Raw genomic sequence first — 21,447 nt, forward strand, 5'->3', positions numbered from 1 at the left:
GAACTGCCTGTACGTGCACAGCCGCTTCATTTCAGGTTTATAAATCACAGACGTCCTGCGTACCTGACTCCTTACCTAAACAGGCACAGCAAATCAATTGCAAAAACATGGTAGGCTGTAATCAAATTTTTTAAACTCTCAGCTACGCCGTTCTCCAGCTGTTTTTCTTCCTCTCAGGGTGGTCAAATTAAGTTTACTGACTGCCCACATTTAATAGGATTGCCACAGAAAACAATGCTGCCCAGTACAGGCGAAAAAAAACAACAACAAATAAATAAATAAAGAAGGATAATAAAAAGAAGAGACTGAACAACAATAGATAGAGCCAGGAGGAGGGGGCTAAAGATCAAGCTGGAAATATGGAACCACTTAGGCCCCGTGAGTGCACCCTATAAAGGGTTAAAGATGGCTACGGGATAAGTGGAGCTCGTTTATCGCAAATTTGACAGTGGTAGTTAAATGGTGAGCTTTCCCTCCAAGCTGCCAGTCTGGGGGAAGCAGACGGAGGCTCTCTGCTCTCCTCACCTTCCGAGTCTCCTGAGCTCCTCTTTTGTTGTTTATGGCCGCCTGTCTCCTCATCTTAGCCCTAAATCTCGTGCGTGAAACAGGACAAAGGAGAAGAGGATTTTCCCTTCTGTCTCTCCTCTCTTCTCTCACCTTCAAACTCATCGTTTTCATCGCTGCTCTGGGCCTACAAGATTATCCTCTCTGCTTCATCTCCATCCATCCCATCATCTTTTAAACCCCCACCTCACCCCACACCCCTCTGTCTTTGTCCTTTTCCTTACATCTTGCCTCTCTCTGTCCCTCGGCCGTGGAACTAAATCTTAAACCTGCCGCCCCTGGAGTCCCCGCAGATGTCCGCAGCCTGGCGCTGAAGTGGGCGCTTGCCAGCAGCCCAGATGCATTTGCGACTCTTTGCCATTGTGATATCCTTGCTATGTGAGGTGATCAGGATGGGGTCCGGTGTGGTGCAGAAGCAAAGTGGTGAGTACGCTGGGTAAACAGCCTCGAAAAGGATTTTTGGGTTGCACCTTTAAAACGAGACTTTCTGTAGCCACTTGTCGTAAATTTCCGTCAGTTTCGTTGTGGTAACTGCAGCTGATGATGTGCATGAGTACACAAGTTGTTTTTTTAAATTAAATAAAGTTGTACATCGTTACATTAAAACTACTCTTATTTATAAATGGTTTATAATTAGATTATTAATTAGGTTGTAAACACTTCATGAATCCTTAGTAAATTGTTACAACACATTCGATAAAAAGGGGAACTGTGACCTCCTGCTTGCCAAATAGTGAGCTCACATTTTCATTTTCATTTTCACTCACTGTTAAGCCTCAGATTTCATTGCTTACTTAACTTACTTTGTCTTTTCCATCGGCCAGCGTATATACCTGTCAGCTTCATCAGATGTTTGTTAATAAGTCACACTGTGAAAGTTGAGAAAACTCAAAATTTCAAGGCAACTTACTTCAACAGATTTTTGCCAACTCAAACTCAAAAAAAAGTTTTACCAACACCAATACTGCTAATTCTTTGTTGAGATAAATTACTTTTCTTCTTTTGATAAACTTGAGTCTCTGACTTTTAGAAACTCTCAAAAGAACTGTACTTCAATAGTGAGTAAACTCATTTGAGTAAATGATATTTTACTATTTTAATTAATTAATCTGCAGGCACACGAATAATGACAAATAAGGTCCACAGCTCACAACATTTTTTATTTTTTTTAACTCAAAGATTTAAGTTTATCTTCAAAATTTGTTTTAGTTTGTGTCAAAACTTTTTTTTTACAGTAAAAGTAACTTAAGACCTTAACTAACACAGGCAGTATAACATTTTTTAAAAGTTTGTTTTTTAATCATTTTGTTTTTTGAATGATTTTGGTACATCATTACAGTAAGATTGCTCTTATTTATAAATGGTTTATAATGAGGTTATTAATTAGGTTGTAAACACTTCATAAGTCATTAGTAAACTGTTAAATCACATTCGATAAAAAGGGCAACTGTGCTTTTGCCAGTTGTAAATGGTGGTAACTCACTGACCAGAACAGTGCATGAGTTAGGAGTAATTAAGACCAGTGGTTTTCAAACTGGGGTTCTGGGACCAACAAGGGTCCTTGAGCCAGATGTATGGGGTCCTCAGCAAAAAGGAGGAATAGAATATTTAAACTGTTGTGACTTTTTCTGGGAGTTGGAATAATAATTTTAGTTGCTTGTAATTCATATTGTTCCTGCTTTGATCACTGATTAATTATGCAGCCTTTTTTTTTTTATCTTAAAAGCAAAAAATAAAAACATATTCAGAGGTGATTCCTTAAAACAAAATCCAGTCATATATGTTCATCTTTTGGGGGATCCCTGACATGAAAAAGTTTGGGAATCCCTGACAGTAAAAGAGACCCAAAAAAAGTTTACAATTTGTTTCTTCTCTATATTTTAGGGAGATTAAATAATGACAATAACTGAAAAAAAAAAAAAAAAAAAAAAAGGCTATTATTTATCTGACCTTATCCAAGATAAATGACAGTTAATGAGGAAGATTTGGTGCAATGTTAAATGGCAACCATTTAAAGCATCCAGCAACTGCCAAGTCATGTCATTATAACTTTTCCTTCCATTGCTCCAAAAATCCAAAAATCACACCCTTTCAAATCAATCTTCAGGACTAGCTGACTCTCTGGATCGCTCACAGATACAAGTGGCTTGATTGTCCTGTCGTTCCTTGTTAAGCTCTGCACCAGCAGATGCTCCACAGTGGCAGGAGATTCTCCTCAAATCCAGATTTGTAGTTAATGAGTCCTTATAAAATCCCCCATGAAAACAGCCCCAACCACAGACACAGGTATGCATCGTGACCCTCGCGCTCGTCAGTGTCTGGCATTTCCTCAGGAATTCAGGACTAATAGAGGGGGATCCGGTCTCAATTACGCCGTCATTTTGGCTTCCGACGTTTCCACACAGCCCCCGTCAGGCGAGCAGAGGTGAGGCGTTAGATAATGATTAGAGGGGCTGCATGGAGCCATTAGGTACCGCTGATTCTCATTCAAGATAACAGCCTGTGACAGCAAGATTATACTGTTTCAAATACAGCAGGGCTAACAAAGTCAGACCGACAATCACCAAAGAAGAATAAATACAATACAACTTGTAATTAAATAATAGTGAAAACGGTCATATTTTGCAGACACCGGTATGCTCAATTATTAACCCATCATAAAGATGTCTATTACAGCTGTCTTACAAAGAGACTGCTGGTTCAATAACTTCATGGAAATCCTAGAATTAAACCTTTAATTTGTAATATGTCAAAAGATATTGAATGATATGTTAGTCATGCTTTGTACAGCTGTTTAGAACACAAGTTGTATTCATTGAAGTTAAATAAACTTTGAGTCTGAGTGGGGGTGTTTCTAGACTTTTTTCGACAGGGGTGCCCCAAGGGAGGCACTGACTTATGCAGGGGTGGCATGCAGCACGTGCATGTACGCACACACTTAGTTTTGTGTAACTAAGTAGTGCTATGACTCTTTTCAGACGTACTTGCTTAGTGCATAATGCCAGTTGGAGATGCGTAACCATGGTAACCCATGCAAATAATGAACAATTTTTAAAAAAAAATGTATATTACACCAAGCAAAATGAAACTTACAGTTAAACTGAAGCATTATTGACATTAGACAGAGCTGCCTTGATCACTGTCTGCCTTTGTCTGTTATGTTGTTGCTGTTGTTGTCACTATTGCTTTGCATTGTGGGATGTATTTGCCCCGGAAATAGTATGCACCTCACGTCCTACTGATCAAACTGAGAAATTGTAAAAGGAAATCAAATGTGTTTGTTCATTAATGTGACTGAACAGTTGCTGGTTCAACTTAATGTTTTAAGCTTACTGGACATATTTTCATAATAACAACTGAATTAATATTAAGTTCATATGAATAGAAAGTTAATTTGTTCTGAATCGTTACAGAATTACCTCAACTTGTCTTTACAAATTCAGTCAGCTCAAAATTTTAAAGGTACAATCAGTAGAATTCATCTGAGTTGTTCGGAAAGGTGTCTTACTCCAAGATAGTAACTTTTTGGTTAGTTAAGCGTCCCATGCACAACAAAATAATGAGAAAATAAGGAAATGCACGTTGCCACCGCCACACACTTCTAATAGATCATAAATGATGACTGAATGATTGAATTGTTTATTTGAGTCTACATATTGTTTTTAAGGAAATTGTTGCATATTATGTCTTTAAAGCAGCTCAGAAACCAACTTTTTTAAGTTAAAACAAGTTTATTTTTTACAGTGAATGAGTGTGTGCAAAGTTGCAAAAAATCAAGACATTATTGTTGCTTAAAATTATACAAAATCACTTTTGAGTCCTGGATGAAGGTTTTTGATGCTAATACATCAGAACAGCTTGAAGTTAGACGCCAATTTTAGGTCTAAAGGGTCAAACGCCGGTTGTGGGCACAACAGGTTGACCTGCTGTCAAAATTCATCACTTCACACAGGACACATTTATGTTGCCTTCCCCCCCTTTAACCACTTTTTTTCACACACAACTGAAGAGGTTTGAAGTGTTTCAGAGTGGGAAGAAACTGAACTGTAGAAGTCAAGAGGTTGAAGCCATTATTGTGCCCATTAGTGTTATTAATGTGTCTGTGAGGTTACTGTAGGTAATCGTGAGCACATGTGAGTGTTTTACAGGAGAATTCAGAGGGAGTGAGAAAACACTGATCAAAATCTGAGATAAAATGCTTCCCCGGTTGAGTATCCAGAGACAGACTCAAACAGATGGTGGTCTAATCCATATTACACCCTACACTGTGAATCAAGATGTAAACGGTGTGTACACTGTGTGGGAAATATAAAGCTCATGGACTTGGCTCACGTTTTGCAGATTAACACAGATATATGTGTTGATTTTAGTGTTTTAATTTTAAAAGACAATCTGTAGCAGCACACTGGATCAAAGCGTCCAGCTTTTTCTCAAGGGACGATCCGTTTCAGTGATTCTAAAAAGTGTGCAGGGGCATTTTCAGTCATTGCTTTGTGTTTATTTGTATGCATTTACCTCATATACCTCCGAGCACTAGGTGGGGCATTCATCCTGGGTGCAATTTATTCAAAGGGAGTAGGTGTAATCGGGTACAGGTGCTGTCGCTGGTTTTGGCGGCGCTTATGTTTGTGCTCGATGTGGAATATTTTGGACTTTGCAGCAATAACGTTTGGTGAGCTTAGAAATAATTTTATAATCTTTGTTTAAATACACATTAGAAGCAAATCACTGTGTTCTGCAGTCCGCATTTTTTGCTCATAAATAACCAAAGGACATGTTGTTTAACTGGGGAATCAAGTCAATGTGTGGGAGGTGTGGTTGTGCGTGTTTGTGCAATAGCTCAGACGGACTGATGTCAAAACATCAGTAACCCAGTTTCCATTTAATTCCCACCAGGCCCTGCCCTATACGCTGCTCCTTCTGTAACTGTATTGAGTAAGACTTCTTGATAATAGCAGTTTTTTTTAAATCCAGTTGTTCAGCTTGTACATACATTCAGGTCACTACTAATGAATCCCTGTCTGTTCACCTCTGACTGCATTCAGTAAATCCAAACCAATCCTTTAAAACACCAAAGTCACACAATAACACAACCAAAGTAAACAGCCAAATCAGTCATAGACCTGCAACTCCTGTGTTCTGTGAGGTAAAATGTCAAATGAATCACAGAGAGCAATATTTCTCTTTCAGAATGGCAGTTTCTAAACAGAAAAGACTGTCTGAGGCAAGGTAAAGCAATGAAAATATTCTAAATATAGTGTACACTTAAACTGATATTGATTTTTCCAGGTGGGCCGTAGTTTATATATGTTTTAAATATGTTGCTTTCTTAACATCTGTCCTGATGTTCTTCCAGATGTTCACTATCCATTGTCTTTTCAATTGCTGATCAATCAAGAAGCAGTGGAAAGATAATGATATGTCAGATTTTCAACGTTTATATGACATCTGAGCTTCCCACCCTGAGTGTGACATCAGAGGGAAATGGCTGCTGTCTGAATATAAAGAATAGCACCTGCACACCTGCTAAAAGACCTAGACTAACTATTGGCAACCTGTTGTGGCAATTACATATGAGACACCAAATATTATCCTTGCATTGCATCCTTTAACTAGCAGCTTATTTCACTTGTCACACTGGGAAAAACTCACTTAAAGTCTGCAGTGCGGATATAAAGATCACACAAACCCCTCTGACTGTAGACAAACTACAGTTACAGCAGGTGGTGTTAAAAGTGTTAAATAGCAGCACATCTTTAACCCAACTGGTATCAATTGTCTGGACATCCGCACGTGTGTCATTAGGGACAACACATCTTGTGTTATTCTAGCACGTCAGCCCAACTGGCACGTTTTTCTTGTTAATGTACACATTAAGGTGCATTGTGGGTATTTTGGCTCCATCTACAGAAGCGGCAGCTGCTGTATGTTACGGAGAAATCACACCCTAAAACAGAATTCTTGCTATTTCTTCAAGCGACGATTCAATAATCCCATCTGAACTCACCTTTACCTTTGTGACCCAACATGGAGTTTACCAAACTTCAAAGTTATCAAAAATATAACACCATGATGTAGATTCATACTGATCTACTGCATGAATATTGAGTATTGTTATGCAAATTAATAAACTTTTAGTCTGTTTATGTTAAAGATATTTTTAATTAGGTGGAATAATCTTAAGAAAAATTCAGAAACATGCGCATTCACAGCAAAGTCTGACATCAGTACACAAATTTTAAATTTTACACACACACACACACCATAATATAATATTCAGATTAAACATCTTTAAAATAATGTGATCATAGTTAATGAGGCTTATATTTGTGACATTTAGCAAGCCAGGTTCATTACTGGAGTGCCAACAAGATTTTAAAGCATTAAAAGGTCTGCAGCCTACTTAATTAATGTCTCTGTAAAAGGTAGATATGGGCAATACCACAAAATTTGGTTTCGATCTGATACCAAATAATTTAGGGCCAGAATTGCTGATATTGATACTGATACTTTGTACTATTAAAAGTAGCTTGTGTACTTTGAAGGGAGAGCAGTGTGTCATTATATGTGAGCTGAATGCATCAACAAGAGGCAAAATCTGTCTAAATATAAGAATTCTTACACTAAATGACTATTATACCTGGATATTCCTGCTTGCATCTTTCTGAAAAGTCTCTGCCAGTCGACTCTGTCTCTTTCGTTCACCTCTCACTATGTGTCGGATGGCGAGGGTGCGCGCCTCGGCACGCTGCGCCAGTGTGACGCATGTGTTGTTTGAGTGCACACAGGCACAGACAGCGGTGGAGAAGCAAAGAACACATGCAATACACAACTGAACGATGTTTGCACAGAACGTTCAGTTCTTTGATGAAATACAAATGGTACAGCGCAGAAGAGAGGAACCAAAACTGAGGCCTGGTTTTATATCGATCCTATTGTATTGCCAGAATAGATCTTCAAAAATGAGACATAATATCAGAGGAATCCCTAGTAAAGAGTTTTTCTTCTAAAGATATTATACGTTAGAACATAGTTGCTGAAAACGTGAAAAGACAGAACTGTTTAGTACTGAATTGTGGAGTTTTTAGACTGTTTTGTTCGAGCCTGAAACATGGTTCGCTGATGCGCCAGAGATCATGAATCAGTTGTGAACATATTTTCATCAACTCTCAGTCCACATCTGTCCAGCAGTTCACTTGAGCTCACTTCAGTTCCAACAACCCAACACAGAAGTAAAAAAAAACAAAAGTACCGTCCCGGCACCGTCCTCTGGCTCTGGTGGCTCAAACAAGTCTGGACATGTCCAATAAAGCTGCTAGATAGAGCGTCCATGTTTCAGGTCATTTTCAGGTCGTAGTGGTGTTTGACACTGAGACAGCAGAGTGGACACACCCCAGAATTTCAGAGCAAAGAAAAGTGCTCATTAATTGCTGCTTTACAAGATCTCTAAAGCTCAAGGTATCAACCGTCTGTGGTCCTGTAGACCACCAGCGATGTAGAACCTGTACTTATGAACCTCACAAACATGACAGAAACCTTAAAATTTACACCGTCCAATGAGTCCACTCACAAATAACGGGATTTTTTAAATTACATGAATTAGATCAAAATAAATGCTTTCACATTGTTCAGTTCAGGAGCTACAGTTCACTCACACATTCCACTTACCTTTTGCTGACAAACATCAATGACATGAATAACTTTATAGGCACTTATTTGCCCATTTTAAACAAACTGAATGGGTCATTTTGTCATCTTTACATAGCAAAGACCTTTGTGGTGCATCTGTTCAGAACTACTGTTCACAATGTCTGTATTTTCTTTTGATTTAAGAAAAAAAAATACAAACCTGGCATACATACTGCTTCCAAATTATTGTAACTGTGTTTGTGCTGAAAAAACAATATGAAACTCTTTAAAATCACTGTGATTTATGTTGCTGAAATTTACTACAATATCAGAGCATGACACAATCACCATAGTTTCTCAGTTAGAGCTAAGAGTTCAAAGTTTTATGGTAAAAATTCCTGTTGTGAAAGTAAAACTCAAAATGCTTTGGAGAAATGCTGATATGACTTTATGATTAATTTTGGGAGAACAACATCAAACATTTGGCTTTTTTTGTTTTTTCACATCATACCTTGGTTGCATGTCCATCAAAACATTCGAAAACATGACACGTAAGACTTTAATGTATTCAATCATTCTTACCTGTTTTAACGTTTCTTACCCTCCCCACATTATATGAATTCATTTTTAGGGTGGAATGCCCCTTTAAACGCTAGCATGTTTCCCCTGAAACTCCAGCGGAGCTTGTTACACCTGGTGCTTGTTAAAAACCCAGTGCAATCCCATGCAAGGTCAAAGGTCACCGTTTTACGCTACCTAAACCTGCCGCGCCTCTAAAAGTCCCTTAAGCCTGCAGATCGATAGCACATGTGCAGAGAACTGTTTTTCAGACAATGGGTCGAGACCTCAGAGTGGGTCCCACGGCTCAGTGGAACGGGTCCCCGGGTTACTCTGCTGTGTTCTCCTCTGGACTGGACTCATCAAATTCTCATCTCTATTCTCAACTAATGATATAATTCTGCTCAACCCCGTTAAACTGAGACTGCTTGAAAACAGGTCATTGTTAAGTTCAACCTAAACCAGCACAAAACAATGACATACTGACAAGATAATCGGTTAAGTTTTGGGTTTGGAGGTCTAAAAAGAATCCTCAAGTTTGAGAAAATGGGTCACTGAGAAATTGTGAAACAATACCCAGGGAGTACTGAGCGATTTCTTGTTGATATTCGGTCTAAGACCTTTTACTCTGCACTTTTCAATGGGCAAAAATGCAGTTACATCATCAACGTGTCACAAAGCACAAAGTTTTCGATTGCGAGCAGCTGTGTTACATGTAAAGTGATTTGTGGCTGCTTACGAAGTGCCAGTGAAGTGTCCTCGGCACCTGCTACCACCGTCTGATGCAGAACAGTAAGGTGGTACTTAGAGCTCAATATTTTCTGAGGTGGTTTAAAAAGTTTGAGAAACGCTGGCTTAGACATCGGACTTTCACCCTGCGACCTGCGTTCTGTGCCAAATAATTTTTCTGGCTTTCAATGGAGAAACCTTTATGTATTTTACTAATTAGACTCCCAGGTTTCAGTTTACACATTCTAGACAAATCCTGGTGAAATACTGCACAATATTACACAAATAGTCTGCGAAAAAACTTTAACTTATGAGCCAATTCTGAAAGTGTTTTCACTGGCGACCATAAGTAAAATGCTCACTGGTTAATGTCTCCTCATGTTCTTCACCTGTTTGTTTTTGTCTCCATGTTTGCGCTGCATCATGTCCTGTCATTCCTATAGTGTATAGTGACTTTTCTACGTGTTTTTGCTGTGGATTACAAGACTTTCTGAAGGTGTGTCTCTTTCATAGCTTACATTTCTAGACCGATGTGTAATAACTGGCCAACAGTGCACGTCCAAGTTCAAAGGCTCCTGCGAGTGTAGCGAGAGGCGCAGCAGTCAGAATATGGAAGACAAATCTTTTTTGTTGCCTTCAGTTTCCCACGCTGCTCAGCGTTCAATCTGTTGTCAGGTGATTCTTGTCAACTCAGCTCTAAATTCTCGAAACATCTGGGCTGCTGTCGTGTCACCTAGCATCTGACCAGATCCAGCTGAACTGGGACTTTCAGGGATTTAAAATCAGCTGCGTGCTGGCTGAAACAGATTTCTGTCAACAGAAGTACACGTTAAGCTGAACTTATCTATCTTTGGGGAATCAACAACTTTATCACATTATACTACCAGACCAAAACACAAACAGTTCAGTCTTTCAGTTTGTTTACTGAGTTATGTCGCAGTTCTTAAGCTTTTATATACATAAGCTTTTAATCAGATCATAATCAGCATATAAACCATAACACACATCTGTTGTTCAAGAAAAAGGTATATGAGACATTTTAACACGATGGTATTTTTAATTCAGCATGACTGAAACTTAGGAATGATGATATGTGCAGAGGAAGGTTTGTAGCTCTACGTTTTATTCCTATCTTGCATAAATGTAAGAGTTTTCATACAATCATATTAATGTGGATTCATGCCGATAAAAGTGAGTGAACAAGGGAGTGACGGAGAGCAACAACCATTTGGTTTCACTTTTGTGACTGATAGCCTGTATTTCTTTTTTTTTTATTATTTCAATTCCAGCCTTTGTAATGAAGTAAGATTATTTTCATCAAGTGGTCCAGGTTCATACAGCCTTTTTGATAAAGCTTGGAAAACTTATATATAACCCTGACAGCTGATCCTTCACTCCTCTTAACAAGTAATCAGCAACTGCAAAGCTATAGAAGAGGCTTACCTATTAGCAGTGTTGGGGAGTAACTAGTTTCATTTAACTATTTACAAATGTAATTGTAAGATTTTACAGTTCCTGAGATAAAAATATGGAATTAAATTACAATTACTAATGAAAATGTTGGTTATTACATCCTTATCCTTTTTTTCTGCATCACTTTTTAGTGCTTTTAGTGTTACTACTTACTGGATGTAGTGTATCTAGTCCATGCCAGAGGTACATATGTGGAATTCAGTAGTATCTTTCTCAGGGAAAATTGTACTCAAACTGTTGATGAATTAATTGGCTGTTAGATAAGTTAAAGATAAAAATCCTGTTACTGGACAGTTTCTGTAACACCTGACTGCTGGGAAATCTTGCAAAGTTTCCTTAAATTTCCACTCTTATTGGTAACTAATCACAGTTGTGTTGTGTTTTCCTTCATGTATCTGCCTCCGTAGCACAAACTGATTCAAAATCTCCCTCATCCTGTCAGATCTTTCACAGGACATGATCCTGAATCCATGAAGAACCCAAGAAACTTCACAATTTTGTTTTAACCTGTTGTTTCCCACATACACTACTATACTATACTTTACAGTTCCCAACTTGTCTTTTGACAACCAAAGAGCAGTTGGGGAAAGTTGTAGTAAAACAAGAAACTTCTCAATAAATAACATCTTGTGACTGTGCTACATTATATTCTGGTCTACTAAGGCTTCTGTTGAGAGACAAACTGGTATTTCTGCCTCTTATATGATGGATTTCTTTATATGATTGATCTGCTGCAAGATGGCAGCTCTAAAAAGAAGGCCTTGCCTTTCGTTGGACGTTTATGTGAGTTATACAGAACGCACATACATTTCTCCTCTTCATGTGATGAATTACCATCGCTGCCAGAAAAAAAGCCTCGGTGCCAAAAAGTTGCAAAAAAGTGAAGTCACTGGGGTTAAGAGCTTGGTTAAAAAGCTCTTCAGCACCTTGTCATTGAAGTGCAGAGTATTTTTTTTTTTTTATCAGGATTCCTTCTGAGGAATCCTTTTAAAATAGTTTAAATACCTTCAAAAAAAAAACAACATGATTTAAATCTGTACCATCAGACATGATACATGTGATTCCTCTGAAGCCTGCTGGGTTATCAGCAGGACCGCCTGCTGCTGCAGCGCACAGATAAAAGAACAGTCGGTTCCACTGTGCCTTTTTTATTTGCACACTGCAGACAGACAGCACACACTCAGGCTGTTATGTCTTATAAATAATTCTTGCTCTGTTCCATTTTTCCATCAAATTCACAAGTGGCTTGAATTTGTGAGGAGAAAAAGTTAAAGAAATGTCCTGCAGCGTGTGCTGCACAGGTTATCAGACTGCTTTCTTAGATTAGTTTGCCTTTAGGTGTGAGTCGATATGTTAAAGAGTGCACTTTGGATCATATTTATTTGAAAATGAACTGGTTTTCTTGGAGTCAGCTGAGAAAAAGGGAAAACAAAAGGAGCCATGTGTGAGTCTGTGTTGTCAGTTTGCAAATCTTTGCTCACAGATTTACAGTCTTTGCCTCTGGATTTGCAATCCGTGGGCAAGAATTCATAAACGTTGGACTTCATGTGCACAGTTTTACAAATTCATGCACAATTCATGCATCACATATTGCTCTGTTTTTTTCTCAGCTGACCCCAGGGGGCCTCTGTACCACCTACATATGTGCATTTTAAGCACGTACATAGATTTTTTGGGGGGTTTTTTTGCCTGTCTTGAATATCTATCCCTGTTATTTCATTTTTGAATCCTTTTATTCACTGGCATTGCAGCACGTCCTTAGGAGGTATGGATTTTAGTGCCAGCACAAATTGAATCTGCATTTATAGTTCTGAATTTGTAAACTGAGCTGAGTATTGTGTGCAAAATTTGAAACTGTATTTCACATATTGAAATTTAATCTAACGGCGTGAAATTGATGCTTTCAACTTGTGAGTATGCTTTTAAATTTGAAGTATTCTTTCAAACGAGTTTCTCAAAATTTGTTTTCAATTCCGAGTAACTCAACCGGGGACTAGAATAATCATGATGTTACTCACTGTGGTACAGCAGGTGGTGGCGTGCATATACGTCTACAAACGTTGGCTTGTAGTCCTCCAGTAAAACCAAAGAAGAACAATAAGAACTCCTTTCAAAGGACTTACTCGGACTACAAACCAGCGTTAAAGGTGCGTGCCACCACCTGCCGCACCAGATTGTATAACATCATGACTTTTGAAAGAAGTTGGAGAATCACTGGATGAGCGGAAACTGGAAAAATACTCACGAGCTAAAAGTTTAAATTCTTGAATCCCTTTAACTTTCCTCTTTTACTGCTTTTCACTTTTTGAACTGAATAGTTTCCCTTCTTTTGAGTAATTGTCAGCCTCAGTTCCCCTGACAGAGTCTGGAAAGTTACATCTCTCTTCCTTTGATTTATATCCTAATGTAACTGGATGTCGAGATGGATCATAATGAAGATGAATCATTCAAAAAGTGTAAAACAGTGATGATTTTATGAATGAGTTAGTCTGTAAATAAACAGGCCTGAGCAAATACATTTGGTCATGTACTTTAATGAGGTGTAAAGTTAATTTACAACGTGAAAAGAGCAAATTTTCACCTCAGAGGCTGTACAGTTGTATGAACTGTGACCTCTATCAGTGACCTGATTTTTAGTGTAAACCATTTTAGTTGCTCATGCACACGCACACACACACACACACACACACACACACACACACACACACACACACACACACACACACACACACACACACACACACTGAACAGAACGGCGGCAGTCGGCCACAGGTATTTTGTGAGGATCAGACTCTGCGATTGTTCAGACTCACGCACACTCACCGCCTGCCCTTCATCTCATCAGCAGATTTGGCCCATCTTTCCATCCCTCTGTGCTTCACTTTATCCGTCTTTCCATCCCACCTTGCCCGTCTTTCCGTATCCCTCCTTATCCCCGTCGGATTGGAAGCATTCCTGCCCTGTCTGTGTGTATCTGGGGGCAGACATCGCCGCTCGCTGTTATAATATAATAAGACTTACTTTGGCTTACACATAAGCCTGACTGTCATGCTACCAAGATATGTGAAATCCATCGTCAGTGAGCAACAAACCCTGTCAGGGCTCAACTCTCTTAGTGTGCGAGAGGAAAAAAAGTGAACATTTTTATTTTCCTCAGAGTGTTTGATGGATTTTTATGACCCCAATATAATGAAGAAACATGAATACATGCTGACACATGAGAGACAGGACTGACAAACCTACAAGTGAGCAGCATACTGCACAGACTACACACTATATGTGTATTGTGTATTCTGTTGGCTTCTGCATTTAATGCATTAACTTTGTGGCAAATGTCAGTTTGACAAGCTTATAGCCTATTTTCTTTTACACTTACTGTCAGTTATGCAAAAGAACACGAGAAATATATTAGAAACACATCAAGAGAGTGTTTCACCTTGTGCATTCATAAAATAAAATATACCATGAAAAATAGCACATATATTTGAATTATAAATGATAGAAAATATAAAGTACGCTTAATAAATAACATAAGAACAACAAAAAAAATCTGGTTCCAGCAGAGGGCCACCAGTGCTTTGTAAAGAGCCTTAATTTGCTTGATGTTTCTGCCCATTAAAGAAAGTTTTTCCTTGCAACGGTCGCCTCACTGCTTGCTCTTGGTGGGAACAATTGGTTCATAAAGAATACGGTCTAGACCTGCTCTACTCATAAAGTGCCCTGAGACGGCGCTATACAAACAAAATAGAATTTAATTGAATAAAAGGCCTAGTCTGAAACTTGAATATGATAAAACAATAAAACTGTTTGTGGTTTGTGAAAATTAGCAATGATTCGTAAAAGTCTAATCATAAAATAAGGGGCCCCTCTTGTTTAAGCACCACCATTCACTCATTTCCACCAAATATTTTATTTGCATATTTTGAAATAACAAAAAATAAAACAGTTACTTGGATTAAAATTTCAATAATAATGATGCATTACAACTTTCTAAGTAAAGAGACACCTGCTCTTTCACTTTTAAATCAATAAAAATATTATGCTGTTTCAAGTAATTGAATATTTGCATTTAATTTTTTTTTTATTTTCCTGAATGTACAGAGAATAAGTAGCTGTAAAATGTATTGCAGTGTAAAAGTTAAAAGCGGGACACGCTGTGGCTGCATGTGAGTCTTCCTGCCTGCAGCATCTACAGATCTGTGTTTCAAGGAGCTCAGAGGTGGATTTTTCATGGAGTCCAGAAATTCTCTCTGAATCTTGTGGATTTGTGGCGTCTCCTCTCCTTCCTCATGCTCCCTTCCCCTCTGCTCCCCGCTACAACTTTCCCTGCTTTTATTTCAATTTCTCCTACGTTAAAATGGACCTTTTCAACGTCTCCTGCAGCTCACAGAGAGACATCAGAGGACTGCCGGAGTTGTCTGGAGTGTTCCCGTGACAATGGCTGCGTGCGTTGCCCTGAGCGACTCTTCCTGTTCCTGCAGAGGGATGGGATATCCCACCATGGGACGTGTCTCCATGCCTGCCCTGCTGGACACTACGGACAGAGAGGGAAGGACATCAACCGCTGCATGAGTACGTTTCCACCTGCAGAGATTCCTCTGACTAAATATTAGTCTTTGCTGATATTGAGTCTCACTCACATTAGTACATATGACTCATTTGTCTGGAGGCTGAAACCAGCGTAGGAAATGATTATTTTTGTCAGATGAAAAGAATTTACAAGTTCACTAACAACAGACTGTACCCGCATGCACAGTTTAAACATTTGGACTGGCTCCTTTATTAGGATGCACCTTGCTTAAATTCATTCCAGAGACAAACTGAAAGGAAAAAAAAAACTTAAGAATGTAGTTTTTTGTCTCATCATTAAAAAAAATTATTTGAGTCAAGAGATGCCAATAAGTCATCAGAGAGAGCTCAAAGGAGTTTTTTTTATCCCAGACTGCCAGTACAAACTGTTTGCTGCAAAAAATAACCCACCACTGCTGGCACTCGTCCGCCTGAAAACAACATTTTGAGTTAAAATATTTCATGACCTGACCTGCTCTTAGACTTATACACTAACTGCATAACTAGGAACCATTCTGATTGGTCAAACTCCTAATCACAGCATCTGTATACGTGCTAAAATTCATTAATTATCCTTTATTTGCTTGGTAAACTTTTACATGATAAGGTTGGGGGTGGTTAGATGTGACATAGATGTGATGCTCACTGCTGTCTTGTCCTTTGATCTATAATTCCCTGGTTAGTTTTAAGAATTGTTTAAGCATTTAAACATGCGGACTACTGTCCAACAAATGGCCCACTGGCCGTGATCGGCTGCACTCTCCAGGCTTTTAAGCACCAGGTCCTGATTGCAGAGCAGCTGCACCTGATGCCAATCACTGCAATCTGCATGGGGGGAGGGGCAGAACCTGGGCACAGGAGAGCACAGCACCACACAGACACTGTGGCACGTAACATCACACAATATCAAAAGAACAAGAAATTACTCTAAAAGCGAAACAATAAATAGCAGTAACCCATATTGGAATCCAAAACAAAATACACAGCAACAAAAATAAATAAAAACAAACAAAAAGACAAAACAGCAACAATAAAATACAGTCATTTCTTTTAGTTTTAGTGATTTTTGGTGTGTCTGATGATGGTGGGGAGGATGTTCTAGGCAGATGAACGTCTATGTAAGAAGATTTTACTTTAAGAGTGGAGATGTGAGCTTCCTGGAGAACAGTCGTGCTCTCAAACCCCGACCAGCACACTGGTGCCAGTTTTCAACGGATGGACTTGGTTAATACTCTGTTTACATTCAGCTGCACAGAACAACATGCTGTGATGACTTAAATAGAAGGGTTTGGGGGCAAGTAAACAAAGTAGCACATGAAGTTCAACAGCTCAGACAGTTGAAGCTGATAAATAAAGTCATTTATTATATAGAGGTTTTTGGACAAAGTCTGGTTAAGTTACAATTTTTCTCATTCGCTTCGACTCAATTCTCAGATGAGATTTCTGTTTTTTGAAACAGGACTTTTGATTCTCAGAACAATTAGTTTGTTCCTCACAACAGAGAAGAATTTCTCATTCATGCAAGCAAACTGCACATGTCTTTGCACACGTCTGCAGAAGAGAAATTGTCTACAACTTGCACACTAACCACTTGCACATGTGCTGATGATCAAAACTAATGAGTTGATTTTCATTGAAATCTTTCATCTTTTCAGCCGTCACATGCAAAATGATCCATTCAGTTATGAAAATCTGTCACACATCTGTGTGTTTTCCATAATATCTGTGACATAGGATGTTTGGGATGTCTGATAAATTGACACATGAGCTGCCAGGTGACAGTAAGGAATCACATGGAGGTCACTGAAATTTTCTGTATATGACTTTAGATGGAGGATCAGAGATGCTTTTTCTGTTTACAGTAAATGTAACAGGTGTAGTGGAGATGAAGCCACGTAAACTCACCTCTTGAAATGATGCTGAGAGTTTACTTCTCTGGTTTTCAGATCAACTGTAACAATCAATGAGCATTTACCATGACATCCCAAATAAATTTTCTCTACAAATGTGTGTGAGGATAGGCTGAAATGTGTGTATCCTTTTTTCTGAGTACTACAAATAAAAATTTTAATCTTAAAAAAATCATCATTCAGCTGGACGAAACTTACATTCCTGTGTAGTAAACTGAGCAGTCACTGTCAACAACAAAAAAGAACAAAATAGAGATTTGCACATGAGAAACACTTACAGTGTTGACTGTCATGTTGAAGAAACGTCCTAACATTTTGAGCAGCACTGCTCACACACTGGCCAATTCAATGAAACAACGACTTGGCATGAATGTGAATGTGACAGTTTTTACAGGTTAGAGAGACTTAAGACTGTTTCCAAAAATGAGGCAAAATGATTGAGGAAGAACTTTACAAATGTGTATGAATGCATGCAGGCTGAAAGGTGTGTATCCTCAAGCATTCAGCTTGAGAAAACACACATTATTTTATAGTACACTAAGCACTACTAACAAAAAGTAGAACATAAGAAACATTTCCAGGTTTGACTGTCGTGGAAAAAAAAAATCTAAACATTCTGACCAGTACGGCTCACAAGATGACAAAACAACTTTTCATTTTAGCAGTGTTGGCCAGTTTACTGACACAATAACAAGGTTTTGAATGAATTACTACCTTTTGCAGACGTGCCACACATCCTGATGTCCCATGAAACAGCTGTGACAGTTGCACTTGCGGTTTAAAAAAAAGTTAATGAGCAAAAACGACTGAAAAAAAACTGCAAAAGTAGCTCAAAGTTTACTGGGAAAAATCAATAATGTACAATACTGTACTGAAGAGAAAAGAGATGTGCTCATTGTGATTTGATTGTGATTGGTTCATTACTGTCACCTGGCAGGTTATTTTATAATTCATCTGACATCATAAACACTTCATGTCATGGATATTCATGGACTATAAATGTCTGTATGTCATATTTTGATCATTGAATTTGAATTTGGCATGTTATGTCTCAAAGCAGCACAAATATTTAGAAGTTGTGAGGAGTGTGACAGTTTCACTGAGAACCAATTTAGCGAGCCATGTGCAGTTGGTTATTTTGCAAATTGTAGACAATTGTTCTTAATGTTTTGCAGACGTGCCAAAACACGTCCAGTTTGCTTGACTGAGAAAATCAACTCCATTGTGAATAATAAACTAAATGCCCAGAGATGTAAACATATTGTCATGAAATAAATCATTGAGAAAAACTGTAAACCTATAAATGTCCCGCCCCAATATCCTATTTAAACAGGAAATACATCATATTAAGGAAGTAGAGATGCCATTTCATGAGGCCTTTGTCTTTTACCTGCAGCATTTCCCTCATTGCACAGTCTTAACTACTGCAGCTTGTTTGAACTGCTCCATCTGTTTTTTCTGTCCTGCCCGTCTGTATCTTATGTCGTCTTCAGAACCTTGCATGCAAGACTAAAAACTGAAAACCAGGGTGAAAACAGACTTCCTGTGGTCTCCTCCTGAGTGGATTGTTTGCTGACCTGATTTGTGCCGGTGTCCCTCCTCTCAGAGTGTCGATCTGTGGACTGTGAGCACTGTTTCAGCCGGGACTTCTGCACCAAGTGTAAGCCTGGCTTCCAGCTGCACAAAGGCAAGTGTCTGAGCCGCTGCCCAGAGGGAACCTTCGCCCACCAGACAGACTGCCTCGGTAAGTAAACGCACCAAAGACACAGAACATGTCTTTGATATTCATCTACTGTATCACTGTACCATGATATGACATATGATAATTATTTTATTTTATTTTATGCAATTACTGCTATACCAACTAGTGCACTGTTGCTTTTTTTGTTTTTTTTGTTTTTTTAAATTAAACATACATAATTCAAGCATTCAGTGCCAAAGTCAATTCATGCAAATTTTTTGCACATGGTTAGGTCATGACTGGCTTCTTTTCTTTTCTTTTCTTTTATTAAAGAAAGAAAGGTGAAGCACTTTAAATTAAAAGGAAAGAAAAATTGTATATGAACAAATAGTCCCGTACACATCAGATTTATTATCATTATTATTAACTTTTTATCAAGGTATTAGTGTACCCTTTTCAGTATCATTAAAGACCTTAAAAAATACACATTCTGTGGCATCGATCAGTTTGTGGTTTCGTCGTGCAGCGCAGCCTTTTTAAAATTCCAGGTGATTCCGACAGAAAAGTCAGTATCAGGAAACAGGATGGATCACAGAAGATTCTCTTTCCCTGTTTGAAGTTCGCGCTGGTCAAAGACAGACTGAAAGTTAGATCAACTTTTTGATGGATGATTTTTCATTGCAGTCTGAACAAAACATGATAACTTTTGATGATACAGGAAGGTTCCCAGTTTTCTCTGTTTTCTTCAGTGTTCATGGAGTCATGATCTATACTGAGTGTCTCGTGGTGTGATGTTGTAATCAGTGAGTCACTGTTTTTATTGATCATCAATGATCCTCTGTAGATTTATTATCGTCTTTTTTAATTCTGAGGCTATAAAACTCCTCTCTGTTGCTCCTTTGATTCCTAGGATAATCCTGGTGATATTTTAAGTTTTTCTTATTGTCAGCCAACAATAAGTTGATCCTTCCAACAAGAATTGCCTGATCTATTGATACCTGATATCCAAAGCCTGAAATGTTATTCCTCTGTGCCACAGACCTTCATTGTTGTCCAAAAACTATTAAAAACATGTCAGTGAGTCACACTCTTGATCTAAGTAACATGCTCCCTCATTACCACACACACACACACACACACACACACACACACACACACACACACACACACCATCCTGCTGCTCCTCACTACAGCACCAGATGTGTGTTAATCCACAGCTGAAAATAGTCCCCAGCAGATGCACTTTTTTTAAAAATGAAACTATGTATCTGTGAGGTGGGTTTAAAGATAGTAGGAACAAATGGGCTTCAAGCTGAGCGCCACTTACGGCCATAAAAGTCCATATGAAACGAAAAATGCCTCTTTTAGACACATCCTCAGTCATATTGTGCACCTATTTAACAATTTATGCCAAAAAAACAAAATCAGTCATCAAAATCCAATCATGTTTTCATCCTGTAAAATAAAATATGATGTGTTCATCCAACCGTCAATCGATCACCAACTTTTATTGGCGCAGTGCTGAGATTTTTTTGTTAGCAAGTTAGCAACAGCATGACATCAGATTATGACAGACCCACTTTTCAATGCTCACATCATATTCCTCTAAACATTTTGTCCCGTCTGCTTGTCTTCAGTATTACCAGAGGAAGCGGTTTTCTCTGCCCAAGTGAGACGCAAATTCTGACTACGCTGTATACATGTTCAAAGTATATGTCCCCAATCGTACACCCCACTTCAAATAATCCAAATTATCCCTTCAAGACTTTATTTTACCATCTTTGATTAAAAATGAAATCAAGATGGTTGACATGATTATGATAAGCTCCATGGTTCACTGTTGATGGGATACTGTAGCATATAAACACCTTATCAAAATTAATGATTAGTTTCTGCCATGTGTGCAGATGAATCTTTGTTTTTTTATATAAATATTTTTGGGGGCTGTTATGCCTTTAATTTTAGAGGACAGCTGAAGATATGACAGGAAAGGAAGTGGAGAGAGAGTGGGGGACACTGCATGCAGCAAAGGGCCTCAGGCGGGAGTTAAACACACGGGCGCTGCAGAGGACTCACAGCTTCAGCACATGGGGCGAACGCTCTTACCAGCTGAGCGACCGGGCCACCGTGCAGATGCACCTTTTAACGAAAACTGATGATGATAAATGATGTAATGGTGGACCAAATGCTGAACAGAAAGTGACAGTCTGACACTGATGTGTTCCATTACTGCTGATCAGATGTCGAAGCCAGAAACCACAGCAGGTTCGTCTTCACTTGATGAGGTAACTCAGTCTGCACACACGCTGCTGCTCTGCCGCTGCATATGGAGGA

At 38.7% G+C, this 21,447-nt stretch overlaps 1 protein-coding gene across 1 annotated transcript in view; it reads left to right on the plus strand.

The window, feature by feature from the left end:
* The first annotated feature begins 497 nt into the window (after window positions 1-497).
* Window positions 498-21,447, plus strand: part of rspo4 (R-spondin 4) — a 51,993-nt gene continuing 31,043 nt past the window's right edge. The window contains exons 1-3 of the mRNA XM_084745950.1: window positions 498-987; window positions 15,337-15,525; window positions 19,039-19,176. Coding sequence (XP_084602076.1) covers window positions 903-987; window positions 15,337-15,525; window positions 19,039-19,176 — 412 coding nt within the window. The 5' untranslated portion in view covers window positions 498-902. The remainder of the gene's footprint in view (window positions 988-15,336; window positions 15,526-19,038; window positions 19,177-21,447) is intronic.

Source organism: Lutjanus erythropterus, chromosome 2, assembly GCF_056507025.1.
Source record: "Lutjanus erythropterus isolate fLutEry1 chromosome 2, fLutEry1.hap2, whole genome shotgun sequence".
In the NCBI taxonomy this organism is placed as follows: domain Eukaryota; kingdom Metazoa; phylum Chordata; class Actinopteri; order Lutjaniformes; family Lutjanidae; genus Lutjanus; species Lutjanus erythropterus.